Source organism: Scyliorhinus canicula, chromosome 15, assembly GCF_902713615.1.
Source record: "Scyliorhinus canicula chromosome 15, sScyCan1.1, whole genome shotgun sequence".
NCBI classification, from domain to species: Eukaryota; Metazoa; Chordata; class Chondrichthyes; order Carcharhiniformes; family Scyliorhinidae; genus Scyliorhinus; species Scyliorhinus canicula.
In genome coordinates this window covers 28,585,632-28,608,485 of record NC_052160.1, presented here as the reverse complement: position 1 = coordinate 28,608,485, position 22,854 = coordinate 28,585,632, and the positions used below count along the sequence as shown (strand labels likewise).

The 22,854-nt window shown below is 45.0% G+C and overlaps 1 protein-coding gene across 4 annotated transcripts in view; it reads right to left on the bottom strand.

The window, feature by feature from the left end:
- The window catches only part of LOC119978556, a 90,795-nt gene that overhangs the window by 60,049 nt on the left and 7,892 nt on the right, over positions 1-22,854 (bottom strand). For 3 of the 4 annotated variants that reach the window (XM_038820288.1, XM_038820286.1, XM_038820287.1), the window contains exons 2-3: positions 12,183-12,410; positions 5,070-6,287 (exon numbers count right to left, since the gene is read on the bottom strand). In XM_038820288.1, the coding sequence (XP_038676216.1) occupies positions 5,070-6,287; positions 12,183-12,410 (1,446 nt within the window). Of the gene's footprint in view, positions 1-5,069; positions 6,288-12,182; positions 12,411-18,618; positions 18,655-22,854 lie in introns of those variants that run through there. The other variant, XM_038820289.1, reaches the window with a different exon arrangement.

The window sequence follows — 22,854 nt, the reverse complement described above, 5'->3', positions numbered from 1 at the left end:
CTCTCCCTCATTGTCCCAGGGCCTTCAAGATGTGCCTGGGATTCTTCTCCTATTACGCCCAGTGGGTCCCCCAGTATGCGGACAAAGCCCGCCCACTATTTAAGACTACACTCTTCCCACTGTCAGCAGAGGCCCGCCAGGCCTTCAACTGCAACAAGGAGGACATCGCCAAAGCCGCCATACGGGCGGAGGATGAATCCGTCCCCTTCCAGGTGGAGAGCGACGCCTCAGAGGTCGCTCTCGCCGCCACTCTGAACCAGGCAGGGAGACCAGTAGCTTTCTTCTCCCGAACCCTCTCCGCTTCAGAACTTCGACACTCCTCAGTCGAAAAAAGCTCAAGTCATTGTGGAAGCCTTACGGCACTGGAGGCACTACCTCGCACATAGGAGGTTTACCCTCTCACCGACCAGAGATCGGTTGCCTTCATGTTCGACAACACGCAAAGGGGCAAAATACAAAACGATAAAATCTTGAGGTGGAGGATCGAACTCTCCACCTATAATTATGACATCATATATCGGCCGGGGAAGCTCAGCGAGCCCCCAGATGCCCTATCCCGCGGCACATGCGCCAGCACGCAAGACGACTGATTATAGGCTATCCACAATGACCTCTGCCACCCAGTGATCACCCGGCTCACACACTACATCAAAGCCCGAAATCTGCCTTTCTCCACCGAGGAGGTAAAAGCCATCACCAGGGATTGCCCGATCTGCGCGGAGTGCAAACCGCACTTCTATAGACCAGGCAAGGCCCACCTGGTGAAGGCATCCCGGCCCTTTGAATGCCTGAGCATCGATTTCAAAGGGCCACTCCCCTCGACCAATCGAAATATGTACTTCCTCAACGTCATAGACGAATTCTCCCATTTTCCGTTTGCTATCCCATGCCCCGATATGAACTCCCATACAGTCATCAGAGCCCTGCACAGTATCTTCACCCTGTTCGGCTTCCCCAGCTACGTACACAGCGACAGGGGTTCGTCCTTTTAAGCGACGAGCTGCGTCAGTATCTGCTCGACAAGGGCATCGCCTCGAGCAGGACTACCAGCTATAACCCCAGGGGGAACGGGCAGGTGGAGAGGGAGAACGCGACGGTCTGGAAGACCGTCCTACTGACCCTACGGTCCAGGAATCTCCCGACCTCCCACTGGCAGGAGGTCCTCCCCGACGTACTCCATGCAATTAGGTCCCTCCTGTGCACTGCCACTAACCAGACCCCTCACGAGCGATTATTTGTTTTCCCTAGGGGCACCACCACGGGGGCTTCGCTCCCATCTTGGTTGAGGACACCGGGCCCGGTTCTCCTCTGGTAGCACGTCGGGACACATAAAACGGACCTACTAGTAGAAAGGGTACAACTGCTACACTCGAACCCACATTATGCCTTTATAGAACACCCCGACGGCCGTCAGGACACCGTTTCCTTCCGGGACCTGGCGCCTGCAGGATCCACCACCTCACACTACACCCCTCCCGACCCCCCACGCCTACAGGGTTCCTGCGTCCCCCTTCGCCCGTCGCACCGGTCAGGAACGAAGCTCTGAACGAACCACCCCCGGAGTCCACCCTCAGATCCACACCGCCCATCATCACACAGCCATCCGAAGAGGCTGCAACCCCAGTGCTCCGCCAATCCCAACGGACGACTCGGCCACCGGACCGGCTCAACCTGTAGACCCGTCACTGCCACCGGACTTGATTTTTTCTTTACGGGGGTGAATGTGTTGAATGCACATTGCTTAATTCACACTGTATAGCATTGTGTCCTTGTGGGCTCTGTCTGTGAGCCGTTGCGCGGCTCTGCCCACAAGGGGAGATGAGGAGATTGTACAGGGATCCACCCGTGGCTCCGCCCATGGTCGCTCCCACTACCAGAAGTATAAAGTGCTGCAGCCTTGTGAGTCTGCCCTAAGTTCTTCTAGTTGCAGGCAGGCTCAGTTGTAAGTCTATTAAAGCCACAGTTTACTTCCTCTCGTGTCTCGAGTAAATTGATGGTCACATCACTAACAGAATGTTAGCATTTATTGCAAGGGAAATTACATACAAAAGTAGGGTGACAATGCTTCAGGGGCGCGATTTAATTAAATGGTAACAAAGTCCCACAGCAAGTGCGTTAAACTCGCAGCGCCGAAAAACACAAGGCTATAAAATGCGACTCGTGTTTGATAAGGGACCTCAACGGGGAATGCGCGACTGAGGCCGCACATAACCCCATTTTGTACACCGAGGGGCTCTGCTTGCCAGAACTCCTCATTAAAGAGAGTGATCTGGACACTAGTTTTAAATGGCATTCCAATCTCGGAGGCCTCGAAAGCAACTGCTGACCTCCCCCCCTCCCCCACATAAGCCACATACACAATGGGAGGCCACCCGGCCCCATAACACCTGCGCAGGGCATTCCCAGCCCATTTACAACTGCCAGGTGGCCACTCACCCTTCCAGCTGGTAGTGCCACCTGGGCAGTGCAGGGTGCCCAGGTGGCATCAGCATGATCAGGATACCACCCTGCCCAAAGGGCATGCACCTGGGGGCCTCCAATTCCCTGGGAGACCACCACGAGTGAACCACGCTGGCGTCGGGCCGCCTGGAAGGTGCAGAATCCTCCGCACCTTTAGGGGTTAGGCTGGCACCGTGCCAACCGGCAACAAAGGGCCTCTGCCAGCCGGCGCAAGTTGGCTCATGCACGGGGATGCCAACGTGTACTGGCGCCATCCCAGCACATGCGCAGGGGGGGTTCTTCTCTGCGCCACCCATGATGGACCGTTACAGCGGCCGTCGCGGAGGCAAAGAGTGCCCCTACGGCACAGGCCCACCCACGGATCGGTGGGCCCTGATCGCGGCCCAGGCCACCGTGGGGGCCCCTCCCAGGGCCAGATCCCCCATGCCCCCCACAGGACTTCACAGGCCGCCCGCAGAGCCAGATCCCGCCGATACGGACCTGCTGTATCTAGGCCGGCGGGACAAGCCGAAAACGTGCAGCCGCTTGGCCCATTGCGGGGCAGAGAATCGCTGGGGGGGGGGGGGGGGGTGCTGCTGCCAATGGCTCTCAACCGGCGCGGCGCGATGCCCGGTCCTGCCGAAAAACCAGCAAACCGGTAACGGAGAATCCAGTATTGGGGTGGGATTCATGCTGACCCCTGCCGATTCTCCGGCCTGGCGGGCGGGTCAGAGAATCCTATTTCTCTTGTGGGAGAATCTAGAACTCTGGGTCACTTTCAAAATAAGGGATTTAAAACGGAAATGATGTGAAATCTTTTCACCCCTAGGTTTGTGAACTCTCTTTGGAATTCTATTTCTAAAGGGTGGTGAAAGCAGAGTCTTTGAATATTTTTAAGGCAGAGATGGATAGATTCTTGGTAAGCAAGGGGTGATAGGGAGGAGGCGTCATGCAGGTTTGAGGCTGTTATCAAATCAGTCATGATCTTATTAAATGGCAGCGGAAGCTCGAGGGGCTATGAACTTTTAAATCTCCCTATGGTTTTGTATTCATCCTCCTGGCAGAAAAGTGCGTTTGTTATAATGAGTATGCTGAGCACACTTTGTCAGCAGCAGGACACCACATGCATTGCCTTTTCCTAATGTTTCCACTCCAGACATTGCTGTCAAGCAAACTCTGGCATTAAAGTTCCCCAGAAGGATGATGTTTTCTGCTTTGGGATGGCAGAGAGGCCTTATCAAGGTCAGAATATAATTTTTCCTTAACATCTTCAATGGAGTCAAGGGTTAGGATATTATCACTGATGAAGACATATTGGTTACAGCTGAGCTGCAGAAAGTGTTGAGGCCTGTTTAAAGCAGTTGGCTGGATGGCCAGTTCTTGATGCAGTCCAATCAAATACACACCTTTCTTTCAATATTTTGGCACTCAATCTTTGATTACTGGTGGGATATTTGAGAGGTTTAAAGGGCAAATTCACCTGCTGTCCCATTTACAAGATGCACTGCAGTTTCGAGGGCATCTTCCAAATCTTCAACTTCTGTCACCTAAGGACTGGGGCAGGAGACAGATGGGAACACCTGCAACGTCTGCTCCAAGTCATACACCATCTTGACGTCAAACTATGTTACCTATTCTTCACCCCTGCCAGGTCAAAGATCTGCAACTCCCTTTTTAAAAAAAAATTTGAGTACCCAATTATTTTTTCCAATTAAGGGGCAATTTAGTGTGGCTAATCCACCTACTTTGCACATCTTTGGGTTGTGGGGTAGAACTCCCTTCCTAACAGTACTCTGGGTGTACCATCACCAGATGGAATTCAGTGGTTCAAGGCGGCGATTCCTCAACACCTTCTCAAGGGCAATTTGGGATGGACAACAAATGCTGGCTTTGCCAGTAACGCTTACATTCCATTAACAAGTATTTTTTTGCAACTTCACTGAACAGTCTCATATTGCCACTTGGGTAGTTGTCATTTTTCACAGGCGACTGAAATCTAATATTACAAATACAGACTAAAATTTTGGGTTGCCGCAGAAAGCCTCGCCTGATGAGGATTGGAATTCCAAGAATGTACTGCTCGTCATTTTAAATGATTGGGAAAAATATTTTACGTACCTGTGAATTTTCTCAGGGGCAAAAATCTTTATCAGGAGTGCAAAGTCAGAAAATGAACCTTTTAATTTCATGGGTAATTGCTCAAACTTATTTCACCTCAGATACATACATGTTCTAATCAATAGCTGGAGCAAGCTATCAGAGAGGGATGTTGAGGTAAGGTACTGGACGTCACCTGTAAAGAGTTAAATGATGTCATAGAAAACAGTATTCTGGAAGGGTGAGATTGAAGGGTCCAAAGGTTTTCATGCAAACCTACTTTGTGATCTTTCTTCCAAGTGGGTCAAAAGAGTCTGAGATCAGCAATGGCAATGACCAAAAAACTCTACATTCACATCAAAGAGTTTCTGTTTGCACTGTTATATGCAACTTAAACACACAGGCATTGTTTTTGGAATATTAATCAAATGTTTTAGAGACTTGCATCAAGAAACTTCCACTCAATTTCATCCCTCTCAACTTAATCAAGATTAGATTCATTATATGTATTAAATTTCTGTGGTAAAATTTACCTGCTCACATTCTGGCCAAAGCTGCTGAAGTGATCTTGTTTCCCACAAAGTACTATCCTGCCACTTGCGAGGATCCTCACAATGTGATAAGTAATGGACAACAGAATCATCATTTTTCACTTGTTTCAATCCACATTTCTTCTCCAATCTCCATTTTACAGGTTCTCCACTGTCCTCTATATTCCTCTGATAGTTAGCACTTTCCACATTAAGCAACTCTTCTGCAGTGTTAGGTTCTCCAGTATAGAAAGCTGTTGACTGCAGAGTATACAAACTATTTGGTGGCTGCTTCTCTGAGCTACTTGCACAGGAGCAAATTTCACACTTGCTGCCACTCCGAACGTGATTATTTCTAGCAGTCTCAGTAAGTATGTTTGGGAGATCACCTGATACAAGCATTTCACTGCTGGCATTTAGCTTTACTACTGGGGGCTCACTGATTGGAAGAGGCCACAATGCTTTATCAGTTTCTGGAACTTTAGTCACCAAATCAGTTCTCAGTTTTGCAATTATGTTCCTGGAGTCTCTGCAATCTGCACTTTTAGTATTAGATTCACTCAAGCTGGTGTCATTCCAAAATGAAAGGAGACTGCTATCACTGCTTGAACTTTCATCATGAGATGTAAACCTGCTCTCTCTGCTATTAGCAGGTGATGAACTAATATCATCAGTACTGGAAGTATCATCTCTTTCCAGATAATGACTGAGGGACAAAGGAACTGAAGGCCACTTATCAAGTCCTGGAAATGATGGTAGACAGCTATCCATGCTTGAATTTTCTGAGTCGCTGCCTCTGTGCCTGATCTGAAGCTTAGAACGTAATAAACTAAATTCCTCAAAGTACAAGCTTCCATCCTCATCTGTGTTTCTGTCAGTCCAAGAACTAATCTGGTTTTCACTTTCGTGACCCGTTTGTCTATCTGTGCATAAATTTAAATTTAGTTCTGGATCAGTCTCACTACTTTTGTCTCCACTGGTTGATTGAAGTGACAATAATTCATTGACCAGCTGGGATGAAATAGGGTCAAATTCCTTTGCAGTGCAAGACTCCAATTTATCATTGTCTATCTGCTCACTGCTGTGAAATCTGACCAGGGTTGTGCCCAACTGGCCAGTCATAGGTTGTTTACCAGGGTCCTGCAAATAAAGGGGATTGCTGCCTGACTGCAACAATGCTGAACAGGTCCTGTCGCTCTCTCTGGTCTCCATGTATACCTGCTGTAAAAATGAGTTAGATTTGTTAAGATGGCATTAATTTCAATATTTCTACTAAAGATTAAAAAACAACTATCTTCCTTTCCTAAAACCAGGTAGATTCCTGACATGTTTTTCCTTCATTCCTTGAAGTGAACCTTCCCCCCCATACCTGTAGATATAGGGCTTGATCGAAAGGCATCATTGCGCCCGGCTCGGGATAAAACGAGGCCGGTAAATCTAGCGAGAGGCTTCTCGTGTGATTTGCGACGCTCGGGACACCTCGTGAGATCTTCTTGCCGTCTTTGGGTGGGATTCAAATTTACATACAAGTGAGCAGTTAGGCTCACTTAAATATGTCGGCGCCGGATTCTCCCAAAGCCCGGGCTTGAATGCCCATGCCTGGGAAACCTCGCCATGCTGCTGTTTAGCACTGGTCCGGACAAATGTGGACCAGGTATAACAGCATGTTGTGGGGGTCTCCCAGGCCATCGGAGGCACCCAGGTGGTTGGGCTCTGGGCAGGATCGTACGCTGGCACTCTAGCTGCCACCTGGGCACTGTTAGCCTGGCAATGCCACCCAGGCAGCATTGACAGCCTGGCAAGGGCACTGCCAGGGTGCTAGTGCCAAGATGCCAAGTTGGCACTGCCAGTGATCAGGTCTGGGGGTGCCCAGCCCTATGAGGTGGGCTGACGGGGGGGGGGGGGGGGGGGGGCTCGAGGAGCCCCTAACAGGTAAGTTGGAGGGGTCCGGAGGCTATCCAGAGATAGGGGAGGAATTTAAAAATGGCACCGTGATCTTGTCAGTGCAGGAAATAGAGGTAAGTGCGGCCTCGGTGGGGCATTCCTTGTCGTGGCCAAAAAAAAAATCAGACTCCCATTTGATAGCAGGGTCATTCTTGGTGCTGCAGGCGCCAAGAATCACCCCGCTAAATATGCCCAAAGCGGGACTGATTTTTCTTCCTGGTAAATCATGCCCATAAAGAGGATTCTAAAGCATTACTGGGCAAGGGACACATAATAAATGGGAGGATTGTGGAGGAATGGAGTAACATCGAAGTACATGGCCACAGGTCCTTAACGGTAGAACAGGTCGATAAGATGGTTGCAACGGTGCACGGCATACTTCATTAGCTGAAGCAGAGAGGTTATGTTAGAACTGTTACAGCTCGAGTACTACGAGCAGCTCTGGTAACATTGTAGGAATAGATGAGATCGTAAAGGAGAGGCAACAGAGGGCATTTACAAGGATGTTGCCATTACTGGAACATTTTAGCCATAAGGAAAGATTGGGTAGGCCAGGTTTAATGTTTTCTTTGCAAAAGAAGAGGCAGAGAGGTAACTTAATTGAGATATATAAAATCATGGATGACCTAGCATAGATGACCTTAACATAGGGGTCAAAAATAAGGGAGATTAAAATGTTTTTTTTTAAAAGGGTGCCCAATTCTTTTTTTCCCAATTAAGGGGCAATTAGTGTGGCCAATTCACCTATCCCGCACATCTTTATGAGTTGGGGGGGGGTGAATCCCAAGAAGACACAGGGAGAATATGCAAATTCCACACGGACAGTGATCCGGGGCTGGGAGCAAACAGGTTCTCGGCTTGTGAGGCAGCATTGCTGACCACACCGACACTCTGCCGCCCTAAGGGGTGGATTTAAAGTGCCTGAAGAAGGATCAGAGGGGAGATGGGGAATTTATTTCACCCAGCTAATGGGAAACTGGAGTGGCCTGCCTAAAAGGCAGAGGCAGAAACTCTCATCAGTTTTAAAAACTTAACGGGCATGGTGCATAGCGCTGCTGCCTCTCAGCACCAGGGACGCAGGTTCAATTCCAACCACGGGTGACTGTCCGTGTGGAGTTTGCACGTTCTCCAAACATTTCTTTCGGGTGCTGTAGCTTCCTCCCACAGTCCAAAGATGTGCAGGTTAGGTGGATTTTCCATGCTAAATTGTCCCCGTGTCCAAAGATAAGGTATGGTTAGGGATAGGGCAGGGGAGAGGGCTTAGAAAGAGTGCTCTTTCGGAGGGGTATTGCAGATTCGATGGGCTGAATGACCTCCTTCTGGACTGTAGGGATTCTATGATACTTGAGAGTCTAAGTGGAGAACTGTGACCTGCAGGACTCCAGACCTAATAAAAGGAAGGCGGGATTAGCTGGTTGGTTTTCTTGACCGGCATGGACTGGATGGGCCAAATGGCCTCCTTCTCTGTTGTAAATTTTCTATGATTTCTTTGATTAATGTTTTTCTTTTTCTTCAACAGCTTCAGACTAGAATAGTCACTTGTTGATCATACCCGTTTGGGAGATACCGAAATGAAAACTACTTAAAGAACTATACTGCAACAGCAAAGTCCTATATTCTTGGCGAGTAACTGGATTTAACAGAAAAGAGATGTTGCTGGTATTCTGATGAGTTGTCACATACAGGGCGGCACAATGGCGTAGTGGTTAGCACTGCTGCCTACAGCGCTGAGGACCTGGGTTCGATCCCGGCCCTGGGTCACTGTCTGTGTGGAGTTTGCACATTTTCCCCATGTCTGCGTGGGTTTCACCCCCACAGATGTGGTTAGGTGGATTGGCCACGCTAAATTGCCCCTTAATCGGAAAAAAATAATTGGGTACTCTAAAAAAATTCTTTAAGTTGTCAAATACAGCATACATCAATCTAGCTTAACATATGTCAACATTTTCCCTTATACATTTTGGAAAGATACCATGGACAAAATATTCTGTTTAAGTGATACAAACATACAAATAGGAGCAGAAGTAGGCCATTTAGTCCCTTGAAACAGATGTTTGTGTTGAGTGCCACATTCTCCATCTAGCCTTGATGGTCTTTGGTACCATTACCTAAAACAAACTCTCTCACCGCCTTAAAAAATATTCAGTGACCCCCCCGCTACTTGTAGGTACATTTGTATATGATAGTATTAGCAGGAATTACCACCACAAAATCTTGCGGAGACTAGTCCTGCCTTGCATTGTGTGGCACTATGACTGCTAAATTGAATAGATTCAAAACAGATCTAGTAGCTCAAAAGTTGGCGTCCATGAGAACTGTGGGTCATCAGCAGCAGAATTGTATTCAACTACATGGCCTGGCACATTTCAAAACACAGCATTTAAAGTGTTTCTTAAATAAACTGCCCTGGATTGGGTTCCTGGTGACCTAAACCAGTTTCTCTTTCCAGCCTTGAGGAGGAGTTTATAGAATGTATCCACAATAGTTTCCTAGAACAGTATGTAATGGAACCTACGAGGGAACAAGCAGTCCTAGATCTAGTCGTGTGTAATGAGACAGGATTGATTAATGATCTCATAGTTAGGGATCCTCTCGGAAGGAGCGATCACAATATGGTGGAATTTAAAACACAGATGGAGGGTGAGAAGGTAAAATCAAACACTAGTGTTCTGTGCTTAAACAAAGGAGATTACAATGGAATGAGAGAAGAATTAGCTACGGTAGACTGGGAGTAAAGACTTTATGGTGAAACAGTTGAGGAACAGCGGAGAACCTTCCAAGCAATTTTTCACAGAGCTCAGCAAAGGTTTATACCAACTAAAAGGAAGGACGGTAGAAAGAGGGAAAATCGACCGTGGATATCTAAGGAAATAAGGGAGAGTATCAAATTGAAGGAAAAAGCATAAAAAGTGGCAAAGATTAGTGGGAAACTAGAGGACTGGGAAATCTTTAGGGGGCAACAGAAAGCTACTAAAAAAGCTATAAAGAAGAGTAAGATAGATTATGAGAGTAAACTTGCTCAGAATATAAAAAGATAGTAAAAGTTTCTACAAATATATAAAACAAAAGAGTGGCGAAGGTAAATATTGGTCCTTTAGAGGATGAGAAGAGAGATTTAATTATGGGAGATGAGGAAATGGCTGAGGAACTGAACAGGTTTTTTGGGTCGGTCTTCACAGTGGAAGACACAAATAACATGCCAGTGACAGATAGAACTGAGGCTATGACAAGTGAGAACCTTGAGATGATTGTTATCACTAAGGAGGTAGTGATGGGCAAGCTAATGGGGCTAAAGGTAGACAGGTCTCCTGGCCCTGATGGAATGCATCCCAGAGTGCTAAAAGAGATGGCTAGAGAAATTGCAAATGCACTAGTGATAATTTACCAAGATTCACTAGACTCTGGGGTGGTCCCGACGGATTGGAAATTAGAAAATGTGACACTACTGTTTAAAAAAGGAGGTAAGCAGAAAGCGGGTAATTATAGGCCAGTGAGCTTAACTTCGGTAGTAGGGAAGATGCTGGAATCAATCAAGGAAGAAATAGCGAGGCATCTGGGTGGAAATTGTCCCATTGGACAGACGCAGCATGGGTTCATGAAGGGCAGGTCGTGCCTAGCTAATTTAATGGAATTTTTTGAGGACATTACCAGTGCGGTAGATAACGGGTAGCCAATGGATGTGGTATATCTGGATTTCCAGAAATCCTTTGGCAAGGTGCCACACGAAAGGTTGCTGCATAAGATAATGATGCATGGCATTAAGGGTAAAGTAGTTGCATGGATAGAGGATTGGTTAATTAATAGAAAGCAAAGAGTGGGGATTAATGAATGTTTCTCTGGTTGGCAATCAGTAGCTAGTGGTGTCCCTCAGGGATCAGTGTTGGGCCCACAATTGTTCACAATTTACATAGATGATTTGGAGTTGGGGACCAAGGGCAATGTGTCCAAGTTTGCAGACGACACCAAGGTAAGTGGTAAAGCAAAAAGTGCAGAGGATACTGGAAGTCTGCAGAGGGATTTGGATAGGTTAAGTGAATGGCCGAGGGTCTGGCAGATGGAATACAATGTTGACAAATGTGAGGTTATCCATTTTGGTAGGAATAACAGCAAAAGGGATTATTATTTAAATGATAAAAATTAAAACATGCTGCTGTGCAGAGAGATCTGGGTGTGCTAGTGCATGAGTCGCAAAAAGTTGGTTTACAGGTGCAACAGGTGATTAAGAAGGCAAATGGAATTTTGTCCTTCATTGCTAGAGGGATGGAGTTTAAGACTAGGGAGGTTATGCTGCAATTGTATACGGTGTTAGTGAGGCCACACCTGGAGTATTGTGTTCAGTTTTGATCACCTTACCTGAGGAAGGATGTACTGGCGCTGGAAGGTGTGCAGAGCAGATTCACTAGGTTAATCCCAGAGCTGAAGGGGTTGGATTACGAGGAGAGGATGTGTAGAAAGGGAAAATGCTGGAAAATCTCAGCAAGTCTGGCAGCATCTGTAGGGAGAGAAAAGAGCTAACGTTTCGAGTCCGATGACTCTTTGTCAAAGCTGGTTGACAAGAGAGGTTGAGTAGACTGGGACTGTACTCGTTGGAATTTAGAAGGATGAGGGGGGATCTTATAGAAACATATAAAATTATGACGGGAATAGATAGGATAGATGTGGGCAGGTACTTTCCACTGGCGGGTGAAGGCAGAACTGGGGGGCATAGCCTCAAAATAAGGGAAAGTAGATTTAGGACTGAGTTTAGGAGGAACTTCTTCACCCAAAGGGTTGTGAACCTATGAAATTCCTTGCCCAGTGAAGCAGTTGAGGCTCCTTCATTAAATGTTTTTAAGATAAAGATAGGTAGTTTTTTTTGAAGAATAAAGGGATTAAGGGTTATGGTGTTCGGGCCGGAAAGTGGAGCCGAGTCCACAAAAGATCAGCCATGATCTCACTGAATGGCAGAGCAGGCTCGAGGGGCCAGATGGCCTACTCCTGCTCCTAGTTCTTGTGAGGTGAGCGAGGTCAGCTTGCAAAAGATACCAGAGTCCGCCATTTGCAAACAACTCAACTGCAATCTGAACTCTTAAGAATTACTGTATAAAGTTGCATTTCTTCTTCATTTCAATTTTTTGTCTGTTCTAATTCATGTCTCAAATTTCTATTTCTTCCATTAACTGCCTTACTTACTTGGTCATGGTTTACCTTCCTCCTATTTAATTCTGTTCTTTCTACAACTGACTTGCTGGACCTGTCAGGTAAGCTTTCTTCATCCCAGTAGAGGTGATAATATTGTTTGCCTGCTCCCTCACATTGGAATGCACAAATTTCCTCATCTTCAAATTCCCAGTCTTCTGTGGCAAAGAGCTGATTTGCCAGCTCAAGTTTCGGCAATGGCAGAGCTTTTACAACCCTGTCCTGTAATCAGATTAACCTACATTTTTAGAATCAAGTAACATTCAGTGTTTTTCTTCTATCTATATTGATACAACTCAACTTCTCTAAAATTATTTTTTTACTATCGCAATTTTATATTCTACAACATGTGAAATTAGCAGCATGAACAAAATGATTAACCCAACAAGGTGGAGAGTTATGAGCAGTAAGATCCCCACACAGCTTCTCTGCTTATTTGAGTAAATGTGTCGAGGAAAATACAAAGATGTATATTTTTTTTAAAAGCACATCCACAAACATGTGAATTAGGTGACCAGGGAAGGCAGGAAGAATGTCCATATACAATCAATACTGCTCTGTAAAACAATGAAATTTGTACATCTTAGATTTTCATAGAAATCACAGATAACTAATTCCACTATCACTTGTAGTGATAGGCATCACTGTGCATACACAGGGGGTTAATGTAAATACACCACAACTAAGTAACCACTAGAGGGAGCATCAGAGATGTGTTATATAAATATATAGACAAATAGGAAGTGAAGACACTTCACAGGAACGGCAGCTGGTGAGCAGGACACAGACAGGCAGCTTAGATGTAACATAGTATAAACGCTGGAGAACAAACTCATACAAATAAAGCATCTACTTTAACTGTAAAACTACAGGCTTTATTCAGACACAAGGAATAATGCATCACTGATATTCGAGCAGGGTATGAAAAACAGCATCAGTCTCCTCTTAGTCAGGAGGTGAAGGAAGTAAACAGAGGGCTCTGTCACTGGGTTAAACATTAGCAAAATCAGTTACAGAAGGGGGAAAAACATAAGCATTTAGCAGACAAGGTCTAAACATTGGTTCAATATGTGGTTTTACCCCACACTCCTGTGGTGCTTTCAGTTTAAATTGATGGATAAGTTAGGGCAGGGTTTTCAAAACCTTTCTGTCCACATTTAGACCAACTTCCAGTACTGGCGAAACCTTTAAGAAACATTCTTATTACACTGCCGAATTTAAACATAAAAATTTGATTGTTTTGCACAATAGGTAGAAACATAAAAAAACAAATTTGTAAAATGTGTACAGTATAAATATTATAATTAAAATGTTCCTTCTTCAGCAAAGTACCCTTTTGACATTCTCATTGCAGGAGTTATTTTACTTTTGCTCACAAATTTGTTTAATATTGGGAGTGCTGCTGGAGAGCCGGATTCACTCATGCATGCAGTCACTTCCTCCTCACTCACTCACACACAGCTCCCTCTCTTACTCATGCACACACCTTTCTCACCCCCATGGTTGATGCCCTCCCACCCATGGCTCTCTCTCTCGTGCTCTGGCCTGGAAACGTGAAGACTTACTTTCCCGACCTTTCAGTTCACCTGACTTTTCAGTACATTGCCTGCTCAAGGAGCCAATGCACAAAGAAGCCAGTCTCTGATTGAATGAGCATCATAATAGCATTTTGTAAATAGTATACGCCATCCTGGCCTACCAGAGAACCCCTGAATGTATCGAAGGGGAAACCACGAGTTGGGTTATCGAGGTACTAGCAGCGTGCTTCGTCTGACCAGAAAGTGCACTGTGGAAGACAGCATTTGAATAAGTTGCCATGTCTGTCTCCTGCTTAAGTTAATCCTGCTAGGGTGTACCAAGGAAAACTGTTGCAACACAACTTTAGTCCAAATAATAAAGGACATAGAACATAGAACAGTACAGCACAGAACAGGCCCTTCGGCCCTCAAAGTTGTGCCGATCCATGATCACCCTACTCAAATCCACCCTATACCCGTAACCCAACAACCCCCCCTTAACCTTACTTTTATTAGGACACTACGGGCAATTTAGCATGGCCAATCCACCTAACCCGCACATCTTTGGACTGTGGGAGGAAACCGGAGCACCCGGAGGAAACCCACGCACACACGGGGAGGACGTGCAGACTCCACACAGACAGTGATCCAGCCGGGAATCGAACCTGGGACCCTGGAGCTGTGAAGCATTTATGCTAACCACCATGCTACCGTGCTGCTTGAAGGAAGGAAAGGAAGTGATACTGTTGCAGATGTTCTAACTATGATTTTCTAAAATTCTCTTGAATCGGAAGGCATTCCTTTAGACTGGAAAATTGCACTGTCACTCTGCTCCCAAGATATACAAGGGGGGATCCCGGGATTTACAGACCAGTTCGTCTGACATCATTTGGGAAAATGGAATCTCTTATTAAGTAAGTCTTAACCAAGTACTTGGAGAATCATTGTATCAACTGGCAAACTCAACACTATTTTACTAAAGAGATGCTGCACGTGGCAAATTTAGAGTTTAAAAAAATAAATTTAGAGTACCCAAGTCACTTTTTCCAATTAAGGGTCAATTTAGCGTGGTCAATCCACCTAGCCTGCAGATCTTTGGGTTGTGGGGTGAAACCCACCCAAACATGGGGAGAATATGCAAACTCCACACGGACAGTGGCCCAGAGCCGGGATTGAACCTGGGACCTCAGCACCGTGATGCAGTAGTGCTAACCACTGTGCCACCATGCTGCCCTTAGAGATTTTTTGAAGATGTAACTACAATAGTAAGATGGATAAAGGGGACCAGTGAACATAGGATTTCCAAAAGCCATAAGGTGCCACGCAAAAGGTTAATGCTCAAGATATGGACTCAAGGAGTTGAGGTAATATATTAACTTGGATAGAAAATTAGTTAACAAGAAGCAGGGGGAATGGGAAAATGAGACAATTTCAAATCAGCAGTCTGTGACGAGTGCCACAAGGATCAATGCTAGAACCACAGCTATCTATACATTGATGACTTTGATACATTACTCTTGGTCTCTGTCCATATTTGCTGACAATATAAAGCTGGGTGGGAATGAAAGCTGTGAGAACCTGTAAAAAGATGTACAGGTTAACTGGGTGGTCAACAAGGTGGCAGATGGAGTGTTTGGGGAACAGAGGTTACCGTAATTTCCGGACTATAAAGCGCACCTGACTATAAGCCGCACCCACTGATTTTGAAATTTTTTTAAATTTTGAACATAAATAAGCCGCACACGTATATAAGCCGCAGGTGCTTACCGGTACATTGAAACAAATGAGCTTTACACAGGCTTTAACGAAATACGGCTTGTAACAAAAATAAAAAATTAGCGGTAAAGAATAGCCTACCAAGAAAGTCATTGGTCACTGTGGAGCGAAATCAATCCGATTAAGCTCTTAAGATTAACATAGAATCATCAGTTTGAAACATTAAAAATAAATAAATCATGTGTAAAAAGAAGTATTTTATTACTGATCATAATCAAGATATCACCAACCCAGGTGATCAGAGTCACTATCCTCCTCTTGTGCACTGAAACCACTGAAGTCATCTCCTTCGGTGTCAGAGTTGAATAGCCTCAGAATTGCTTCATCCGATGTTGGATTGTTTTCATTGTCGCTCTCATCACTTTCATCCGGAGGCAAATTTCCCGCTGAGCTCATGCTGCCCTCTTCAACACGCAGCAATCCAGCTTTTCGAAACACGTTGATGATAGTGGATTTTTTAACAATGCTCCACGCTGTCAGGACCCACTGGCAGACTTGACCATAAGTTGCTCTTCGCATGCGGCCCGTTTTAGTGAAGGATTTCTCCCCACTTGTCATCCAAGCCTCCCACTGAACACGAAGCGCCACCTTAAATGCACGATTTAAACTGATGTCGAGTGGCTGTAAATACTTTGTTGTGCCCCCAGGAATCACAGCTGGAATTGAGTTTGTCCTCTTGATGGCTTCTTTCACAGAATCTGTTATGTGGGCCCTCATGCTGTCCAAAACGAGCAATGCCTTGTTCCTGTGAAAGAATCCTCCCGGTCGCTTGCCGTAGCACTCCGTATGCCATTCATGCATTAGGCTTTCCGTCATCCATCCTTTCTTGTTGACTTTCACAACAATTCCTGTAGGGAATTTTTCTTTTGGTATCGTCGTGCGTTTAAAAATCACCATCGGTGGAAGCTTTTCTCCCGATGCCGTGCAACTCAGAACACAGGTGAAGTGCGTTTTTTCATGCCCAGTTGTTTTCAGCATGACGGATGATTCAACTTTCCTGTTGACAGTCCGAGTGAGAGGCAGGTCAAATGTCAGAGGAACCTCATCCATATTTATGATATTGTGCGGGGCAATGGAATGCTCTGCTATCTTTGCATCAGTGAATTTGCGGAAGTTTGAAATTTTTTCCTCGTAGTCGGGAGGGAGCTGCTGACACAAACTCGTCCGTACCCTGATGGACAGGCCTTTACGTCTCATAAATCTGAGACACCACGATGGTCCACCTCTAAAATTCTCAAACTTCATTGCGGTGGCGATTGTTTTGGCTTTCAGTCGGATCTGTACAGTTGAAACACCTCGGCCATCTGCTCTCTGCACGTTGACCCAGTCTTCGAGCTCATTTTCTAGTTCGAACCATCTGCTTTTCTTCCCTCTGAAAGCTTTAGTTGTCTTTTTGCACTGAGTCAATTCCTCACGCTGCTGTTTCCAACGTCTTATCATCGACTCATTAAGACCAAGCTCTAGTGCAGCAGCTCTATTTCCTTTCCCAACAGCCAGATCGATCGCCTTCAACTTGAAAGCTGCATCATATGCATTTCTCCGTGTCTTTGCCATGATGAGGGTGACAAAATGACTACCGTAATCAGAATGATGGGATGTTTGAGCGCGCTCGATTTAATCTAAACAGTAAACTAAAAAGTTACATTGTTTTACCTTGACCCGTTACGCAATTTCATTGGTTTAGTGAAAAGAAAGCGGGAAAAATCCATAAATAAGCCGCGTCGTTGTATAAGCCGCGAGGTTCGAAACGTGTGAAATAAGTCGCGGCTTATAGTCCGGAAACTACGGTATTCATTTTGGTCATAAGATCAGAAAAACAGAATATTTTATAAAACCTGTGAAACTTGTAAATATTGACGAATGAGCCCCAAGGCCCCAAGAGCAAGGAGTACAAGGTTGGCACTGAGGTACAACAATGAGGCAGGCAAAAAAGCCTTTTTGGCCTTTGTTGCAATGGGATTGGAGTATGAGAACAAATAAGTCTTACTTAAATTGTATGGGGCTTTGGTGAGACCTCACCTGGGGTATGGTGGTCTCAATATTAAAAGAAGGATATACCTGCAGTGGAGGTAGCACAGCAAAGATTCACTAGATCACTTCCTGGCCTATGCTGAAAGGTTGAGTAAATTGGGCCTATTACTCTCTGGAATTTAGAAAAACGAGAGTTAATCTCATTGAAACATACAAGATTCTCAAGAGACTTGACAGGGTAGACACAGAGGTAGTTTCCATATCTGTGGCATCTAGAACACTGGGGCACAGCCTCAAGAGGAAATAACCATTTGAGACTGAGAAAAGAAATTTCACCCCTCAAATTTCTGCACTGTAATGATTCTGTGATAAAGGGTTATTAATCTTTGGAATTCTCGATTCCAGAAGGTTGTGGCTGCTCCATAAATTTAATAGATGGACAGATCTTTGGTCTCCAAGGAAACAAAGAGGTAAGGGTACTGGGCAGGAAAGTGGTCGATGATCAGCTATGATCATACTGAATGGTGAAGCAGGATCAAGGGGCCGCAAGGTCAACCGGTTACCATGTCTTATATCCTTATAAAATTACTCATGTCTATGGACACAGTTATAATTAATCTATAATTAAAACAACATGGATTTGTAATGGTCAGGTCAAGCTTGACAAATCTGATTGAATGTTTTGAAGAGGGTGGTAAAATAATGGATAGGGGAACTCTATCAATGTTATTTATATGGACTTTCAGACGGCATTTGATAAAGTTCAGATTAGTTGAACAGCAGGATGCAATAGGGATAATGGGCAAACACTTATTTGGCAGGATGTGACTACTGACATCTCACAGGGGTCATGTTCGGGTCTCAACTATTTATGACTACTTGGGTGGGATAGTAAGTTACACATCCACATATGTTGATGTCACAAAGATAGGCAGTGTTGTTAATAGCCAAGGTGAAGAGGTGAAACTGTGGCAAACAGATTTCAATACGAGTCCCAGAATAGTTATAGCGCAGAAGGAGATAAGTGAGGTTATCTACTTTAGAACTAAAAAGGATAGAACAATACTTTCTAAATGGCAAAATGCTAGAGGCAGTGGAGTACCTAAGAGACTAAGGTATCATGCACACATTTTCTACACAAAGCCAGACCACATGTGCACACCTACTTCTGACATCATGGGTAGCAGTGGTTAGCACTGTTGCCTCACACCTCCAGGGACCCGGGTTTGATTCCCAGCTTGGGTCGTCGTCTGTGTGTCGTCTGCACGTTCTCCCCGTGTCTGTGTGGGTTTCCTCCGGATGCTCCGGTTTCCTCCCACGTGCTTGTTAGATGAATTTGACATTCTGTATTCTCCCTCCGTGTACCCAAACAGGTGCCGGAGTGTGGCGACTAAAGGATTTTCACAGTAACCTCATTGCAGTGTTAATGTAAGCCTACTTGTGACACTAATAATGCGATAATGCATACATGTGTGTATAATATATATATTATTATATTATTGTAATTCACAAACGTTGCATTTCCCAGGCCTGGGGACGCGAGTTCAAATCCCACCACAACACATGGTGGAGTTTGAATTCAGTTTATAAATCTAAAGTATAAAGCTAGTCTCAGTAAGGTGACCATGTTGTAAAAACCCATCTGTTTCAGTGATGTCCTTTAGAGAAGGAAATCTGTCACCTTTTCCTGGTCTGGCCTACAGTGGCTCCAGAAACACAGCAATGTGGGTGACTATTGAATGCCCTCTGAAATGGCATGGCAAGCCCCAAGTTCAAAGGAAATGTCCACATGCCAAGAATAAAGGAGAAGTTTCAAAGTGGCCAACTTTGCCGTTATGGTCTGTAGTATATCAAAAGCCCTTCATTATTTTACAGTTTTAACACTCCAAACGAATGGCATCTCTTAAATTTAGCATTGCATAGTCCAGTTTTAACATTCACAGATGCCAAACGGAGACTCTGAACTCCACCATATACTTTCAGTTTTCATATTCATTTTTGAAAATAAAGAAAAGCTTTAAATGCAACATGTAGTTAGAAGTGATTGCATAGCAGTTATATTATTTGAAACCAAAGAGAAAATGCTGGAAAATCTCAGCAGCTCTGGCAGCATCTGTAGGGAGAGAAAAGAGCTAACATTTCTCTCCCTACAGATGCTGCCAGACCTGCTGAGATTTTCCAGCATTTTCTCTTTGGTTTCAGATTCCAGCATGCGCAGTAATTTGCTTTTATCCAGTTACATTATTTGGTTCTGTGCAAATTTTGTTTGACTATGACTGCCGTGGAAATTTTACAATTTTTCACATTCTATCATAAAACGTCAGCAAAAGACTGAGACTTGGGATGGATTTTTAAAAATAAATAAATTTAAAGTTCCCAATTCAGTTTTTTCCAATTAAGGGGCAATCCACCTACACTGCGCATCTCTGGGTGGTGGGGGTGAGATCCATGCAGACACAGGGAGAATATGCAAACTCCACACGGACAGTGACCCGGGGCCGGGATCGAACCCGGGTTCTTGGCGCTGTGAGGGAGAAGTGTTAACCACTACACCACCTAGATAGGGTGGAATTTTATGATCCTGTTGCAGCAGAGGCTAGGCCATAAAATGTGGCAACCCGTTCAAAATTCCATTAGCTTCGGCAAGACCATAAAATCCTGCCAACGTAATATTCCACCCATGGAGTGAACCATACCAAAGTTGAAGTCAGTAACAAAATGCAAGGCAAATCAGAAAATGTCGACCAATTGACACTAAACTTGGATTTTCAAATCTAAAATTGTAGGATGAAGAAAGGAAAGGCTGAGTGGTAAGACAGTCTACAGTTCATGAGGTGTGATAAAGAATGAATCAGATTAATAGCAGAAAGAACACATGTAACAGAATTTTTGGATTCCAATTAAAAAAAAATTTTTTAAACAGAATTTGGGTGTAGCTAGTTAGGCCAGCATTTATTGCCCATCCTTAGTTACCCTTCAGAAAGTTGTGGTGAGTTGCCTTCTTGACCGCTGCAGTCCCCGAGGTGCAAGTACACCCATGGTGCTGTCAGGGAGGGAATTCCAGGAATTTGACTCAGTGACAGTGAAGGAACGGCAAAATATTTCCAAGTCAGGGTGGTGAGTGACTTTGAGGGAAACCTCCTGGTGGTTTTATTTATTTTTTGCAAGTAAAGTTAAAACCAGCAATATCTACACTTGTGCCAATAAGAGGGGAGGGGGCAATAAGAGGGGAGGGGGGGGGGGGGGGGGGGGGGGGGGGGGGACATGGAAAACGGAGCATGGAACTTGGCCAGAAACACTCTGAACAAACCTTATGGCTGATGCCGAATGTTGAGGTCCAGCAGAGATTGTTGTATTCCCTAAAGTATAGATGTCTGAGTTAACCACGAGCATTGATGACTTAAGAAAACTGAAGAAAATATGTTTTATGCCCTACATGTTTACCTTCAACATAACGTAGGCCATCCTCGTCAGGGGCATTGGTTTTCCAGGATTTGGCTGCACAAAGACTTCAAACTAATGACATTAAATAACAGTATACAACAAATAAGCAGGCTCTTCAGCTCAACTAGTCAGTGTTAGATATCCCAAACAACACTCTTCCCATTCCACCTATCTTACTTGGTGGAATGTCTTTGAACCTCCATTAATCTCATGTACCTGTCTAGTTCCTTCCTGAAGGCATCTAAGTAAGCTAGTTGCCTCATTTCCTCTGGTAGCGAATTCCAAGTTCTAAATCAAGATTGTTTTTTTCACTTGTTGGATTTGCTAGAAAATATATTATATTTCTGGCCTCTAATTTTGCATACGGGTAAAGGTAATAAACTCTTAACAAAGAATCTAGAATGGAGCCAAAGCACAGAAGTCTAAATAGGTCATCTTTCCAGCAACTCATGCAACCAAGCCTGTGCCAAACTTGGTGCTTTGCATTTCTTTGGGCACAACTGGCAAGACCAAGAGAGGATCCCTAATGATTGGTCAGTCCACGATCTCCATAGATTTTGCCCAGGCTTGAACGAGAACATTCCCGTTTCACTGCATCAGAGCATTAACAAAACATGGGAAACAGAGGTTAAGAGTGAAAAGTCCAACTCAACTGACGTAGAGAATGGGTGCTGACGGTTGCCTCTGACAGCGAGGGGCCATTGTCTCTCACTACCTTACACTAAATACTGCCCTTCTCTACAAAGGGATTTCCATTAGTCGCTTTTACCATGTTCACTTTCTTTGCTGTCCATGCCTCTCTTCGTGTTTGCTCCACCCCTCTTATGCATTATATAATCCATCACATTTCTCCTCTTCAACTCTAAAGAAGTATCATATGGACTCAAGACATAAACTCGGTTTCATTCTGCAGATACTGTCAACCTCCTTCATTTATCCAGCATTTTCTGTTTTTATTTTAAACTTCCAGCATCTGCAATATTTTGTTTTTATTTTAGTGTTTAATTTACAGCCATTTCTCTTCCAGGATTGCCTCCCTTGAAGAAGTACTGCTTTTCTCTCTGACTGGGTGTCACCTTTATGTCATTCCATTTCCCTCCTGGTGTTTGCTCCACCTCCACTTTATAAAGTATAAATTTTCTTTTTCCAATTAAGGGGCAATTTGACGTGTTCAATCCATCTACCCTGCACATCTTTGGGCTGGGGGATGGAACCCACCCAGAAACTGGGAGTGTGTGCAACCTCCACATGGACAGTAACCCGGGGCCGGGATTGAACCAGGGTCCTCGGCACCATGAGGCAGCAGTGTTAGCGACTGGGTCACCCTGTCAACCTAGAATACAGTATAAAACCCATCACATTTCTCAGGTCCGAAGAGTCATATGGACTTGTGACTTGTTGTGACCGAAGGTAAGGACTTCACACGTAGCCTGACAGGCAGGATACAACTAGCATTAATTACTACTCCTCAATACAATAGTCTCTCAATCTCCACCCCCGGCTCAGGGTCCTCTTCCCCGACCTGCTCCCAGGCCGTGATTTATAAGCTGTGGGGAATCCTCCAATTGGGAGGAAACTTTGGCCTAATCACCTGGGGAATTTGTATTCCAAGGTGAAGGATAGGACAGGAATCTAATACAATGTAGGTTCAAACCCCTTTGAGGGCCGTAACAACCCCCCCCCCCCCCCCAAGTCAGGAGAAATGTCCATATCTTTCGGCAGCGAATCCCTGGATTACGTGGACAGTGGTCAGGGGTCCAGAGCCTGCAAATCCGGCCCAGAAGGCGTCTAGCACCCCAGAGAACGTTGTTTTCTTGAAGAGCGGCAAAGTTGGAGCTGCTCGGCCAGCGAGGCTGTCGGTGCTATCACCGGCGGTACATGGTCAGTTGGCGGCCCAATGCCCATGTCGGATCTATCGTTGGACGAACTTGCCATTGCAACGGTCACCTCGTCTTCCT